The sequence below is a fragment of the Amphiura filiformis genome, chromosome 4 (genome assembly GCF_039555335.1).
Source record: "Amphiura filiformis chromosome 4, Afil_fr2py, whole genome shotgun sequence".
Classification (NCBI taxonomy): Eukaryota; Metazoa; Echinodermata; class Ophiuroidea; order Amphilepidida; family Amphiuridae; genus Amphiura; species Amphiura filiformis.
The window spans coordinates 72,077,202-72,092,325 of NC_092631.1; the positions used below are offsets into that span (position 1 = coordinate 72,077,202).

The 15,124-nt window shown below is 34.7% G+C and overlaps 1 protein-coding gene across 1 annotated transcript in view; it reads right to left on the reverse strand.

The window, feature by feature from the left end:
• LOC140151364 (cytoplasmic phosphatidylinositol transfer protein 1-like) overlaps nt 1-15,124 on the reverse strand; it is a 77,289-nt gene that overhangs the window by 7,759 nt on the left and 54,406 nt on the right. Inside the window, exons 6-7 of the mRNA XM_072173674.1 lie at nt 1,494-1,592; nt 53-112 (exon numbers count right to left, since the gene is read on the reverse strand). Of these exons, the coding sequence (XP_072029775.1) occupies nt 53-112; nt 1,494-1,592 (159 nt within the window). The remainder of the gene's footprint in view (nt 1-52; nt 113-1,493; nt 1,593-15,124) is intronic.

Here is a 15,124-nt window from a genome sequence, read left to right on the forward strand (position 1 = left end):
ATAAGCCACAGATGGTGTGATATTATTGTGGTTTTTTTGTTGATCTACTTACCCTCCAGCCTGCTTCAAGTGGACCTCTACCAGTTTTCTTGGAAGTAAATTTAGTAGGATCCTGTCAAGAAAATGTGAATGAAACTCTCATGATTATTCCAATCCATTTTGTTCAAACTTTTTTACAGAACTGAACAATTATGAAAAGCATATTACAGTATATGAGGTGCAATGCTGAACACATTGATCACATTCTTTTGGGTGTAATGATTAAAGGCAGGGCTTCGCATACTTTTTTCTCTGTGACCCTGACCCAAATTTCATAAGAAAAATTTGGCACAACCCATGACAGGGTATCGCTAACAAAATTTCTAAAGGGGGCACAATTCGTCCTACTGACTAGCTGCTACAATGACTTTACTGGGACAAATGCACATGAAAGGTGACAAAAATTGCAATTTTAATGCTAAAATGGGTCAAAATGGGGTTATATGTCAATATGATGGTACCCTTCACACAAGATGTATTTTTTTCTGGTAAGTCCCAGTCGTTGAAAAAGTTGACTTAAGCTATGGCAAAAGGGAGGATTATCATATTATACTTTGATCAGCTTGTAATAGGCGGGAATTTTTAGGCTTTTATCACTACGCCGAAAAGTAGACACACATTAAGAAGGCTATTATTGATCTGATTTTGTGTGTCAAAGAAAGTAGACAAAGTATATAATAACTTTTTTGTTATTATTTTGATGAAATAAGAATCACAAAATGTTAGGGTATGTATGAGCGGGGTTCATTCATATATTTTCATGACTAAGCGGTTGTTTATGCCCTCGGGCATAAGCCTAAATACTTTTGGCAGATTTCACAAAACAATTCTCCAAATAAAATATATTGATATTAATCCGCGACATTATAAGCCCCGCCGATTGCGAGCTGATCAAACTATATGTCAGAGATGTCCTACTCCCCATTCCAGAAAAATATAGCAGTTTTAGGATTAAAAAAGTATTATCAAGTTCTGCCAAATGAAACATAGCCCAATTCTAATCATTCATTTAGTACTAACTGGAGATAAAGGAAAAAGTTCATTATTTTACTAATTTCTTGAAAAAGAGTCAAAAACATGCATTTTTGGCACGTTTTCTGACAATCGAGTCACAAAAATCAAAGACTTGAAACAAGTCTAAGCATTCAAGATCTTGAGTATATTCTGCTCTAATTTTAACTTTTTTGAGTTACTTTAATTAATGATTAGTTATAAGAATAAGACATGTCTTTTCCAAAAACTAGAATGCATAAATTTAAATAAGACTTATTACAAGTCTTTAGACTTGATTGTCATAGCCTGTGAAAAACACCCTAAAAATGCATGTTTTTGGCCCTTAATTCATAAATGGGACCATAAATGTGACCAAATAGTGAAATTTAACTTTTATTGCCAATTAGAACTAACTAAATAGGATTTACCTATGTTTCATTCGACAAAACATGCAATATTACCTCAGCCTCTTTATAATGTTTCTCAGGATATTCATCAAATACTATATCTTGATGTATCACTTCCCTTTCTTGTAACTCCTCTTCTGAAAGACCCAGGCACTATGGACAGAAAACAAACAAGAAAGACTAATGTTACCACTTGAATTGATGAGTAATTACTCATTTGGGAAATGAACGGGTAAGTTTTCAGCATTGGAATGGGAAGCAATCAGTAGCACTACACCACTAGAGTTCGCTAAACAATTCCTCAAAAACTTGCACAGTTTTCATACTTCATAATCTTTGAAATTGATTGACAGGGGAGCTGTAACGGCCTGTACAGGATTGCAGATTTACCATTGTAATCTACATGGATTTTCTTTGACTAATTTATTCTCTGAAAAAAATTGCCCTGTGCTCTCCGGAGATTTCTGCAAATATAGTGGAACTGAAACTGTGGCTTGACTTTGCATTGCATTTTGCTAAGGAGAAAAGCTTTTATACAATCTCAAGTTCAAGTTCAAGTTTCGATCACAGTTTCGCTATAGAAAACCATTGGACACCAAAACCTCAGCATTCACTCGGTCGGACATCCGGGACCATTGTCCCCTTCATCCCCTTTGCACAAGCGCGCGCATAGCAACCAGCTTGAGAAAGGGAACTGCACATGCGCACACTGGTTTTACAAGGCTATTTCCCCTTTGTGACGTCAGCCCGACCAAGAGAATATCCAACAGTGACGTGGCTTGTAGTGGAAAAGGACCCCAATGGAAATAAGCTTTTCCCAAGGCTTTTTGGGCTATCCTTGGTACTTGTGTTGATTTGTAATTTCGTTATACAATTTTGATGTGCAATTTATTTTATTTTGTTATAATAATACTGTATATGTAGTGTAATTTGTATGTTATTCTTATAGTACCAAATCAAATCAAATCAAATCAAATCAACATCTAGAAACATTTCACGTTGTTGAGGTAACAACACTGATTGTATCAAAATTTATGATTGCCAACTGGTGGTGTGCAATAGCAGTCTACATTGCAGTGAACCAGACAATATTGACAGCTAGTCAAAATATCAACAAGAAGTATATATCTAAGGTATGACATAGGTAGAACACAGAAATATTATCTATATAAATCTAAGTAAACATAACTGATATAGACATTGTTTGTAATGCAACCAATTGAAGATGGTAAAGATGAAATTTATGATGAAAGATTATATAAATGACAAATCTCAGAACAATTTATATCAACAAAGCAAAGTTACTGAAATTTGAGATTGAATTTAATTTACAAATTTGCTTTGCTTTCTACTGAAGACAGCAAATTAAAATTAATCAGGTAAACAGATGGATAGTGGTGAAATGCTATCTACTGAAGATAGCAAAGTAAAGTTCACATAGCTTTTGAGGAAATCCAAGTGGAATATAATTTCATGCCATCTACCTTGTCTACAGAAGATAGAACATAAGATAAGAAAAGAAGATAAGAAAATTGTTTCGCATATTTCAATGGTCAATTTGTATTGGTAAAAGTCATTACATGCAAAGGTTCATATATATATAATATAATCACAATTAACAATAGTCAATTTCTTGATTTCATATATAATTGTGATATCGGCCAAGAATTGATGGTCAATCGAAAGATGAAACTTATTTGGTTCTATTGCCTAAATGTAAGTAAGTATAATTCCACATATATCTACTTAAGATAAGGAAGTAAATTGTAACTAAAAATGCAGGGAACCATTCATAAATGGCATTTTACTCTAATGCTAATTCTGCTATCTACTGAAGATAGCCAAATTTAATTCAAGAAAATCAAAAGGTGCACAGCACACACACACACACATGGAAAAGTTCATTGTTATTTCAGGAAAAAAAATAATGGTAAAAAAATTTCCAACTGCTGCTTAATTTAGTAACTTGGAGTTCAGAGAAACATTTAGGGATTCAATCATGTTTCACCGTTGTTCATCACCAATTAACATTGATGCTTCCACGTCGTCTGCGTGGTTTACTTCATGAGGGCAGCTTTAACCATGCAGACGCTGCGGACGCGAAGTTGTTAATCGGTGATGAACAACGGTGAAACATGATTGAATCCTTTCAACAACGAAAACAAGCTAAAGATCGTCTAATTCACATGATTCTTTCATTCGGAATATCCGTTTGTCATTGCCACTTAACCTTACAATAAGATCAGTGATTTCTCTGATGATATCAGCAATAAAACTTAAAAATAAAGCGTTTAGCTGCTACTTTAATAACATTATTAAGAAAGTGTTTACGCACAAGTTCCAGACATGACGAATTTTACACGCTAACGTATAACCTTGTATTCGCGTATATGCTACTAGAAAAGTGTGGATTCATCACGGATTAACAACGCTTGGCTTCTGTGTAAAGGTATAGGAAGAGTTGTTGAAAGGGTAATCACTGTGGAAATTGCACTTCAAAAGTTTGAGTAACAAAAAACCATTTATTAACTGAAAAAGCATCTACATTTCTTATTCATTTAGATTGAATTTCATTAAAACATACAACTCTACAATTAAAATGTGCTTGAATGCACCAAAAAACCTGGAAAGTTAAAACACCGAAGACATTGAACTTATCATTAATGGCATTGGGGAGTAATAACACCAAACGACAGAATGTACTGTAAAAAGCTTTTTAAAATACACAGCAATCTCCACTTTAATTACTTTTCTCCACAAAATACCTTTGTATCTTTTTCTTTTCAAGCGTTGTAATAGCGTAGCTTGTGATTTTCAGAACAAATTTCCCATCCAGTGCATCAAATATTTTAATTGTCATCTTTGATAAAACCTGCTAAATGGGTAGATTAACCAATCTTTTCTGTATGTATATTATGGCTACAAACAATGATGTTAGTCATTGACATTTATGAGACAGGGTATGGGGTGAGTGTACCCGAGTTTATGTGTGTTTGTTCACATTGCACAAATCAGATTGAGTAAATGAACCTTTCCACCACTTTATGTTAACTTTCTAGCTAGCACGAACTTAAAAAACAATGGGTGCACAGATAACTGTGTAACTTTTTTGAGCCAAGCCACCAAAAATAAATACATAAAAAACAAACAAACATTATAGTACTATATATGGAAAAAATAAAAGAAAGGACCCCCCCTCCCCCCTGAAACACAAATCTGAAAATGAATGTTTGACTCTGTTGAATATACATAAACATAGTTACTCAAACATTCCCACTTACAACTGCTGCATAATAGTACCATGACCCAGATAACAGCAAGCGTTCTACCAAAGAGCTCCCATATGATAACCCTTAATACACTTAGTACTGGATCTCATCTCAACTACATTTTTTCACATAATCTGAGAATAAATTTGTTGATATACCCATATCCATACAATTCTCCTGAGATCCGTACCCTATTATCTCTAAGAACAAGTAATTGCAATGGTTTGTTATAAGCAGATTTTCAAGAATCCCATTTGATTCCTTATCCAGAGACAATTTGATTTGCTTGTAAGAATATGATCTGCTTTCCTGCTGTCAAGTAAGATGCAATAATTGCAGTTGAACCTGTGACACAATTTCCACCTCCAGTGGCTTTCAATTTATGATAATTTATGTTATTGTTATTGTATGAATTATGAAACATTTCACCTAAAATACTTGCTAAATATTGAATATTAAACTAATTTAAATCATTGAATTAACTTTGATTCTAAGACAGGTCCTTTTATTGGGCTCTTTTGCAAAAAAATTAGAAAATTGTGAAAAAATACCAAAATTGGCCTAGAAAAAGAGTTCATTGATATATACCAAAAGGTCAAAAATGAGACCCATGTTTGTGGCACGTCCCTGTATGGTCACCCCACCTCCGATCTAATCTTGTTCCAAAATCCAAAAATCTGAATTTTGATGAATTTTAGGGTGTTCAGGTTCAGCAAAACACTTTAAACCTCTTTTAATAGAACCCAGGAAGAGTAAAACCAGATAGGCATAAAGAAAACCATGTTAAGCATGGGGATTACTTGTAATTGGATAAAAACCCAAAGGCGGTCCAGGTTCTCTACTCATGCAATCACAAAACCCACTAGCACAGTAAGTCTTCTCCTACACGTATCAGTTGAAATTTCAATATATTTCCCCTCATCTATCTCAAGATGCGTGGGTTTCTATCAAAGAATTGCCATAAGGGAAAAAACAAGGGAAACAAGAATATAAGCCTTTTAAAATTGAGCAATACTTTGATAAATTTAATTGTACTTTGTCACATTGTGTGTACAGTATTGTGAAAGTGCACTGGTGCCACGCATACATGTTGAGGAGTTTAATGAGTACAGTGGGCTATTCCATTTATAATCCACAATCCCCTTGTAAAGATTTACCTAAAATCTTCCACAGAGGGAGTATGGGTTTCAAATAAAACAGGCAATTGGGTAACTTCCATTTGAAATACTCACTCCAGTTGTGGAAGATATAGGTAAATCTACATACAGGGAGAGTGAGGGTTTCAAAATGAATAACCCTAACCAATTACATTTGAAAAACATACTCCCCCTGTGGAAGATATTTATAAAATCTTCCACAGGGGTAGTGTGGATTTCAATTTGAATAGCCCAATTCATCAGGTCTCTGAAGTGTGCGGCACACACACATTTAGCATGCAATATGCCCCCACGTGTCTTGGTTTCTTCAGCTCATCACAAGACTGCCGCGAGGAAATTGAATTTTAAAATTTCATCAAACCTTTATAGAGTTGGACTCTAGAAACACTCCTTGGGGTTTTTATGCAATACAATAGAGGTCCAGAGAATTTCAATTAAATTTTGTCATTGTTTTGTTTTGAATCATTTTTTTTTCAACATTCAAAACAGCAAGTTTTCATTGGGAGATTATTACACTTTATGTTACCAAAGGATTCCTGATGATATATGAATATATATTTTGTTGTGTTTGTGTGCATTTTGCTGCTGTTACAAACGCTGCAGAAACACTGCTGGGTTTATTGTAACAACAAATGCAACCACAATTCTGACAAACATTTACAACAGAGTTTAGAACCAAATAAAGTCCCAAACAAAGTTAATTACTTAGGTGGAAAATCACAACAGAGAACTAGAAATTTGCAGCAGAGTAAGCTCAGCAGTTATTGCAACGTCGACAAATCATGCATTAGAGACTATGTACTAGCTTTTATTCCAGTGTTATTCGATTGACGTATATTGTTTACACTTGAATGTAACTTCCTCTCATAGGCGATGCTACATCTAAAACACCTGTTATTTATGCATGATGCCTGAAACAACTTAGAGTATAGAGCATCCCAGTATATCATCATTAAGTTAAATGCACATTTGTTACACTTGTCTCAAAAGTCAGCGACGTAACTGGGTAACAGATCTATTTCCTGATTTGACTGGCTTTGGCCAGGTGGCCATGCACATGCATCCGGTGTAGATCTGGAAAAAGTCCATGGGAGGGGTTAAGGGACATAAATCACTCCAGTTTCCATTTCCCTGGGTTTTTTAATGGGCCCCATCCAGAAATTGTCAGAAAAGACAAATCACCTATTTTTTGTTATTGATATAATTTAAAAACATGCTTGATTTAACTAAACACATATCAAAAAGTAACAACCCCCTTATTAAATGACCATTGTTCCAATACAGTTGATCGTATGCCAAATTTGGGATATGCTGTCAAAGCAGAACTTATTTCTGCACATTATGACACTTCATTTCTTGGAATGGTCCCAATATTGATATTGCAGCATACATTTAAATGAAAGTACCACAAGATTTGAAAGTTGCAGCAAAATCATATTGCCTATGTTCAGTATGGAAGGAAATGTTTTTGGCTCTCACTGGATTATTCTTCTTGCTTTGTGAATTTGGAGATCAAAACATGTTCCCACGCGAAGTAAACCACGCAAAACACATTGTTGTTAAATGGTGATGAACAACAGTGAAACATGATTGAATTCCTAAATCTATTTGCATCAAATAATATTCTGCTACTGCTAGGAAGATTCAACATTTATTTTTTGTCACAGAAAATAAAACTATTGAAACATTTTTACAGAATAAACAGCAAGTATTTTTATTGGGATAGTCTATATTAGTATATTTAAGGATATTTTCTTGATGTCTGGTACCTAATCCCCACAAGCCATGCATACATAGCTGTACTGCAGATGAGAATGGAGACAATACTGATGGCATCGCACACTGTCGGCATGTTTACAGAATACTGGTATTCAGACTGTTCTACACCCACGGCACTCGATCTAGACCATTATAAAACATACAGGACAACCCCATCAAATATGTCAAGAGCTGGGGATTGAGTTCACTCAATATTTTCCCTTCCTCAGTAAAGCAATTGAAAATAAAAGATGCAGATTGTAAAGTATTCATTGGATATAGTGCATGATAAATATTTCACTAAGTATACAAGTAAGACATTAGAATCACAAAGATGCTCAACCATCAGGGCACAGTTCTTTAACCCCATATGCTTGCTTATTAAACAAAATGACCTTTGAATATTTGGGTACAAAAAATCATACTCGGCAACTTCAGGTCAAATGTTTAGCTTGTATTGTTAAATGAGAGCTGTTGAACTCTGCCATTGGAAGTGATTGTAATACTATTTTGGTTTGGTAATCAGTGTGCTCAGTTAGCCTAGTGGCATTTAGACAATACCTCTTACATGCAGGGTAAGTTGGGTAGAAGATTGATTGCTGAGTATAAGGAGCAAACTACAAAGATTAGCAATGGGAAACTCATCAATGCACAACACATATATCAAAAGTCTCGGTAAATTCTTCACAAATTTTCCTCCTGTTTTGCCAGAAAATAAAATTGACATTCCATGTACCTGTATTTTTTTTAAAGATCAAATAATAAGATCATAATATTAAAAGTATGTGCTCATGCAGGATTAAGGATGATGATAAAAGGAGTCTGTACAAGATCATATTGGCAAAGTCTGTGAATATTAGCCAGGATGACAGGACTCTAAAACCTGAGGCACATATTTTTGACAAAATTTCATACAATTTCTCTAAATTTAGTATTTATTGGATCAAGTGCAACTTGGAGGCATAAAATAGTACAGGAAGAGCACCCACTGTGCTAGGGGTCAACTTGCCAGATAGACCAGCATCCTGCCACAATCATGATGGCTGCTTCCAGTGGTCTTTCTAACAAATTTATAAATTAAAATTAAAAAATATGGAATAGATAGCTGTTCATCAAAATTGAAGATATATCATAAACACAATTTTATCCCAAAGTATAATTTTTCTACTTTTCCATAAAATTGAAGATATTTGTACAATTTAACACATCCAAAGACAGCAAAATAATTTAATCACAAATCTAGGATAGCGCAGATTCAATACTATTAGAAATAAATTGAATTGAAAATATATTATCCATTGAGTGGTTACTTATTAACAATCTATGGTCCCTTGTGTATGCCTTATGTATGATAGATACGCAATGCAGAGATTTTATCACCCAACCAATCTATTTTAATGTATATTTCATCATTTTTTATTTGTTTCTGAAACATTCTTAATTTTAAAGCAGGGGGTGGGCACTTGGTTTATTTTTCGACAGGGAAGTACGGCTCGAGCACCTGAACTGTTGCCCATTTTTAAGGTTTACTTTTCGACGGGGAATTGCAGCTCAAGCTTTCAAACTGTTGCCCATTTTTAAGGGTAATTTAAGATTTGCCAAAAAATGTGATTGGAGCTTTAAAATATTTAAAATAATTTGTTTTCCAATGTGAAAAAGACCTGTATGTAAGGATTTTTTTAAAGATAAGCCCATGTCTAAGGATTTCTTGAGAAAAACCTACCCATTCGAGAGGCACATGCCAGTCTTCGCCCCCTCTCCGGCTAAATTATTGCAAAATGAAAATATATTATATCCTTTGAGTAGTTGCATATTAACAATCTATGATCCCTTATGTATGCCCTATCCATGTATCTGATTTATATGCAATGCACATATTTTATCACCAAACCAACCATTTTAATATTTATTTCGTAGTATTGTGATACTTAAAATCAGCCACCTGGTTAATTTTTCGTTTTCTGAAACATTAATTTCCTAAAGTTTAATCACAAAATGTATAATAAAAAATTTAAACATATTTGCTGAAAGCATGGTGACAATGGATGTCATGTGTGACAATGATCAATTGGTCATGAATTGTGTCAAGGTTTTCTTATGAATGTTCTTCAAATTCATATTTCAGTTGTAAAAATATGACATACATGCAACACATTTAAGCATATGGTCTATTGCTGCCATCATTTGGAGATGTACCAAAGTGTTGAGTTTCAGATCATTTTGTTGTTGTCAACAACTTGAAAATGTTATAGACGAATCTCATTTCACGCATTCCTACACCTCACTGGCAGCCATAACTGGGTCCCTGTCGGCTACAATACACCCAAAATGCGAAATGATTCGGCCTTGGCGGGAATTCTATATGGAAATTCCATCACCCGTAATACACGTAAACAAAAGAATGATGAAAGTTTACAACACAATACAATATAATATTGATTTTTAAGCGGCTTTAATTCTCCCAATTGGGCAGTCACAACACCAGTTTGGTGCAGCAGAGACCCAGTAATGGCCGACCAAATCCTGACCATGACTTGGCTTGTGAGATTTGTCTATATGTGCAATATTTATGAGCACTGGGGAGAGTAAAATTGGGAAGAGCAAGTCAAAGAGGCAGGAAGCAATTTTTGACAGGTTGAAAGGGGGAGAGGGACAGGCAATTTCTGGCAGGTCAAAAATGGGGGCTTGGGGAGGGAAGCTATATTTGGCACACATGTACATGTATGGGGCATCTTTTCAATCAGACACTCTAAAAAGGCTTACAAAGACAGTACAGAAATGGTCAAATATGTAAAATTTATAAATCACATTACATCAAGAAATGGGAGTACCATTTTCAGCACAAGGCAGCCAGTTTAATGCAAAATAATATAATTTGAAGTGATAACTGCTGATAAACGTCTTTTGCTTAATCAATATGTGATTACGCAAATTGAATCTAACAGCTTGGATAAAATTCAATATTTTCAAAAACTAGGGAAATGGTTTTCAAATTAAAGACCCATTCAGTGATCCCAGCGCAAGTGTAACCAAATAAAAATTGTTTATAAATTGCTTAAAAGTGAAAGATAAGCCATTTAAATTGTCATTTGGTATTTCTGAAATGACAAATTTGGCAAAAAACAACAACTAAACAGCAGTACTGACGAAGTTGAAGCCCCATACAAATACATGTAGCTAATTTAGATACTGTCAGGACCTAAAAAATTACAGATTCGTGTAAAATGTCTCATTGTGTCTTAAATACATGGCTTTCGGCTGAACCACTCGCAGGCTATGTTAGCACATCTATGACAATGACAAAGGTACTAAAATCTGAATTTTTATGATTTTTTCGATCTTCTGGATGAGCAAATCACTGAATGGGCCTTTAAGACATGTAGACCTGCACTGCTGCATTACTTGTAAGTCAAGAACTAACAGAAAACAAGATTGTGGTAGTAAATTGAAAGTCAACTATTTAAAGCTAAAAATAGAAAGCTTCTTTATTTTGATTAATGGGAGCGTCAAATATTGTACCATTCTATGTAACACTTCTGAATTCATACTAAATCTGGATCTAGTCAAGATCTGGATCAAGTACTAATCTTAAGGGGATACTCAAGTATCAATGCGATGGTAATGGTGCAGTGAGTGGCGCCAATTTTTCAATGAACATCAGAATGTAGTGTCTTCACCAGGATCTCAACCAAGCCAATTTATTTCATACCCTAAATATGCTTGTGCACTCCTATGTGACACTTGCATGTGTTGGGTACAAAACTCACACCCCACAACTTAAGTTAAGTTTTGGGTTGTGGTTATTAGATGGAGGTTACTGAACTATGCCACTGGCAATGAGGCTATTATGGCTCTTTGGGGCATGAATTGGACCAAAACTTGAATAGCAAGGAAGTACATTTTGAGTGAACCAAGGGAGGGCATCTTGATGGGAAATATATGACAAAGAGCGACCCAATAGTACTGATTGCAGAGGGTCTTTCCTAACAGACACACCAAATGCTTTACAGGTGAAAATAATTTTTCGCACAAATTTTGGCTTCCACATAAAAAATATTATATTTTGACATGCTTCAAAGAACAAACATCCTCTTTGTTGGTGATTTGCCTAGAATAAGACCAAGAATAGGAACTCCCAACCTAAAATGCTGGCTAAAATGTGTTTTATTAATACTTTATTATGGCCTTATTTCCATAATTTGTAACGTGATGAAATGGAGGTTTCTTTGGTGTCGAGCCTATACATTTTCCTAACACCCAATCCTCCCCCTTCCCCACCAATCAAAAGTAGGATTCAACATTGATCTGGGGAGTGGGGGCTTATTTACATAACCCTATCTAAACCGTCCCAACACTTATGGTCAGTATTATAGCTTCCCTCTTTGTTTCAGCTTGTTGCATCAACAAATTGATTCACATGGGTTTGAGAGTAAAAAAGCCATGTGACTAGCCCGCTGTACAATTCAATTACTATGCTCTACAGACTGGTACCACATCAATAGATGTGTCTGGGTGTATTATGTGTATGAATACACAAAATGTTCAGCTCTACTGAAACTTGTTTAACATTACATCATTAGTAAAAGCATCCCTTTGCTCGGTGTGCACTACATACTGTTAAAGGTGGGTGATCTGAATCATATGTTTTCATCACCCGAACATTCTTATTCCAAGTGTTGAATTAAATTGCTTTAAGGTTAGCAACTATTTTAAACTGTTGTGATTTGGTAGTTCACAGCATCTTGCGAATGGTAGTGAGCTTTGGCAAAAATTGCATTGATCATTTCATAGCGAGTGTATAGAAGAATTCAAATAATACAGATATACTCTTGTAGGTCATGTGGTTCTTGAGTTATGTTGTAAAGTGGGCTAAAACAACAACACTTTTGTAAAACGTACATAACTTACTCACAACAATAAATCAAGCAAGTTTTCAAAGTATATGATTTGTAGAATGAACTTTTGCAAAACATCAAAGTGTTATTTTTCAATAATATATTGATTTAGATAATTAAAATTGATTTTTTTGGTTGCTTCGACCAACAAAAGATCGTGTAGCCTTAAAGAGTTAAAATGGTATGACTATTGGAAGGAGAGGGAGTCTATTGCAGTGGCCCATAAAACAGTACCATGGAGGTGTTATCGACACATGATTTCTAATTTTAACACTTTTAACACGGAAAAAATATGACAATCGACACGTGTCGCCACCCGTAATGAGATCTAAAAAATGCTGAAAAAATAGAAAGATAAGCTTAAAATCACACCCATATGAGTTACATTTGCTGACTTCCGGTGTAAACATACTTCCTGGTCCGTTCTACTTCCGGGTTTGGGTCAATTTCAGGACTTTTTTGACTTTCCAATGAAAACATGATCGTACAGTAAGCTTATTTGGACAAAATAGCATGGAAATTTCATTTTTTCTTTTTGATATGTGTTGTAAAGTGTTGGAAAGGGACAGTTTATTTTGACATGTCGGATTTAGGGTCATGTTGACGATAATATGACACATACAGCAATCGATAATACCTTTACAGTACCATACATTCTCTTGGATGGTGCACCACCCTGCAACCACTTTTTGTTCATACCATCTAAACAAAACATATCTCGGCTTTACTTGGGTTATGAGAAAAATATGAGCTTTCTTCCAACACCAAAATCTTGATTTTTACGGTCCAGGTAAAATAACTAGGCTGTCAATCCGTTTATCCATCAATTAATTTCCATGGCAACTTCCTTACATGAAGCAATTGATGTCTACTTAGCGACATCAAGTATTTCCAAATTGCTCTCCATAGCAACATCAAGAATTTCCAAATTCAAGTTATTTTAATTACCATTATAACTTACTAGTACCAGTATCAGAGAAGGTGAGTATAAACTTGTTGGCAGATCAAATTTACAACTTGAAATCTCTTACATCTTGCAAAAATTGTCAAAATTAAAATGTAAACACAAAGGATCGTCTGGAATCATTATTGAGAAACACTTTCAATATCAGCACTCATAAAAGCATGCAAGCATAAACATAATCAATGTTTTCACAGACTGATGGTGCATGGTGCCTGCATGTCTAAAAGGATAAAATGTTAAAATCCACAAAATAACAAAAAGACATGTGTATCATATCTCAGCATCTACAGCTGAATCAAGTAAGTAAAAGCTCCTGTAACTAGGTAACGTCACACAGTTTTCAGTCTATGTCTGTCTGTCAGCACTTACCAGACTGATGTCAAGGGCCTAAATTCACATACAAAATGATGTTATGGACTTTTTTGACATACGAGGGTTGGTCAATAATATCCCGCAACCATTATTTATCTCCGCTCATGCATGACTTAGATGACTGTTACTTACGATCAATAAAGTTTGTACCTTTGTCTTTCAAAACGCACAACAATTAGTATCAGAGTACCTTTAATTATGTAATCTCATTTGCATAAAGTCATTGCTATATGTACACTGACAATTGTCAATATTGGCGAGAAATTTGAATTGGCTTTGAGGAACGTGTAATAAAAAGAAGCGGAAGTAAGGACCAAAGCAGTTTACAAGCCTTATTTTTGGTATGAGGTAATCTGAGTATATTCAATTGATAATTGTGAAAGAAGAAATGTATCCGTCAACAGATGAGGAAAGGGACTGTCTTTGAACATAACCAAAAATAGGCCTATAACAACAAGCAAAAATAGTGTGAAAATCGCGAAAAATAGCCCACACGGCAGAAGAAAGAATCCAAATTATCTCCAAAATAAAATAAAACCAAATATGGTTATTGGTATGTTATTAGAGATCATAGTCAGGACAATAGAATTTGTTGCAACAAAAATAGAAATATGCGCATTCGTTGATGGTATGCATGATTGAAAGTACCAAAAATGTATGAAAAAAGTAAAAAATTCATCAAAAACACGCTAAAAAATATGACTAATACAAGGTTTGCGGAACAGTAGCTGTGTGAGTGAATTGCTATACCAAGTCTTATGCTAAAATTAGACACACCTTTCGAAATTCAAATTTCTTATTCAATCCAGAGCCTCTCTATGGTGTGCTACTTTGATTACAAAAACAAGACCTTTTGAAAACAAGGGTTCATTAAGAAAGAAATGTTTGTGATTTCACCACTGGGACCTCCCTTTTTTATAATCAGTAGATACCCAATCAAACCAGGTACCATTGGTTAAATTTTGTCATCGATTAATCTTTCTATCTCTTATTATGTAAAGAACAATGGGTGATAAAGCCTACTCAAAATTGGAGATATTCAACACGATTTCTTTTCTTTAATAAAAATGGTATATGTCTAAAAAGAGTCCAACATCATGCCTATGTTATCGGTCTATAAAGCTGCAAAAACCGTGCCAGATTCTATACTTTTATTCTCGAGATATTTGGAATTATGTAACAATACCTCAATTTGGCGCGAGATTTTCTTGACTACTTTTCACCATATATCAGGCAGTACCCATACGCTATTGTGTTTATGCTAATGTCA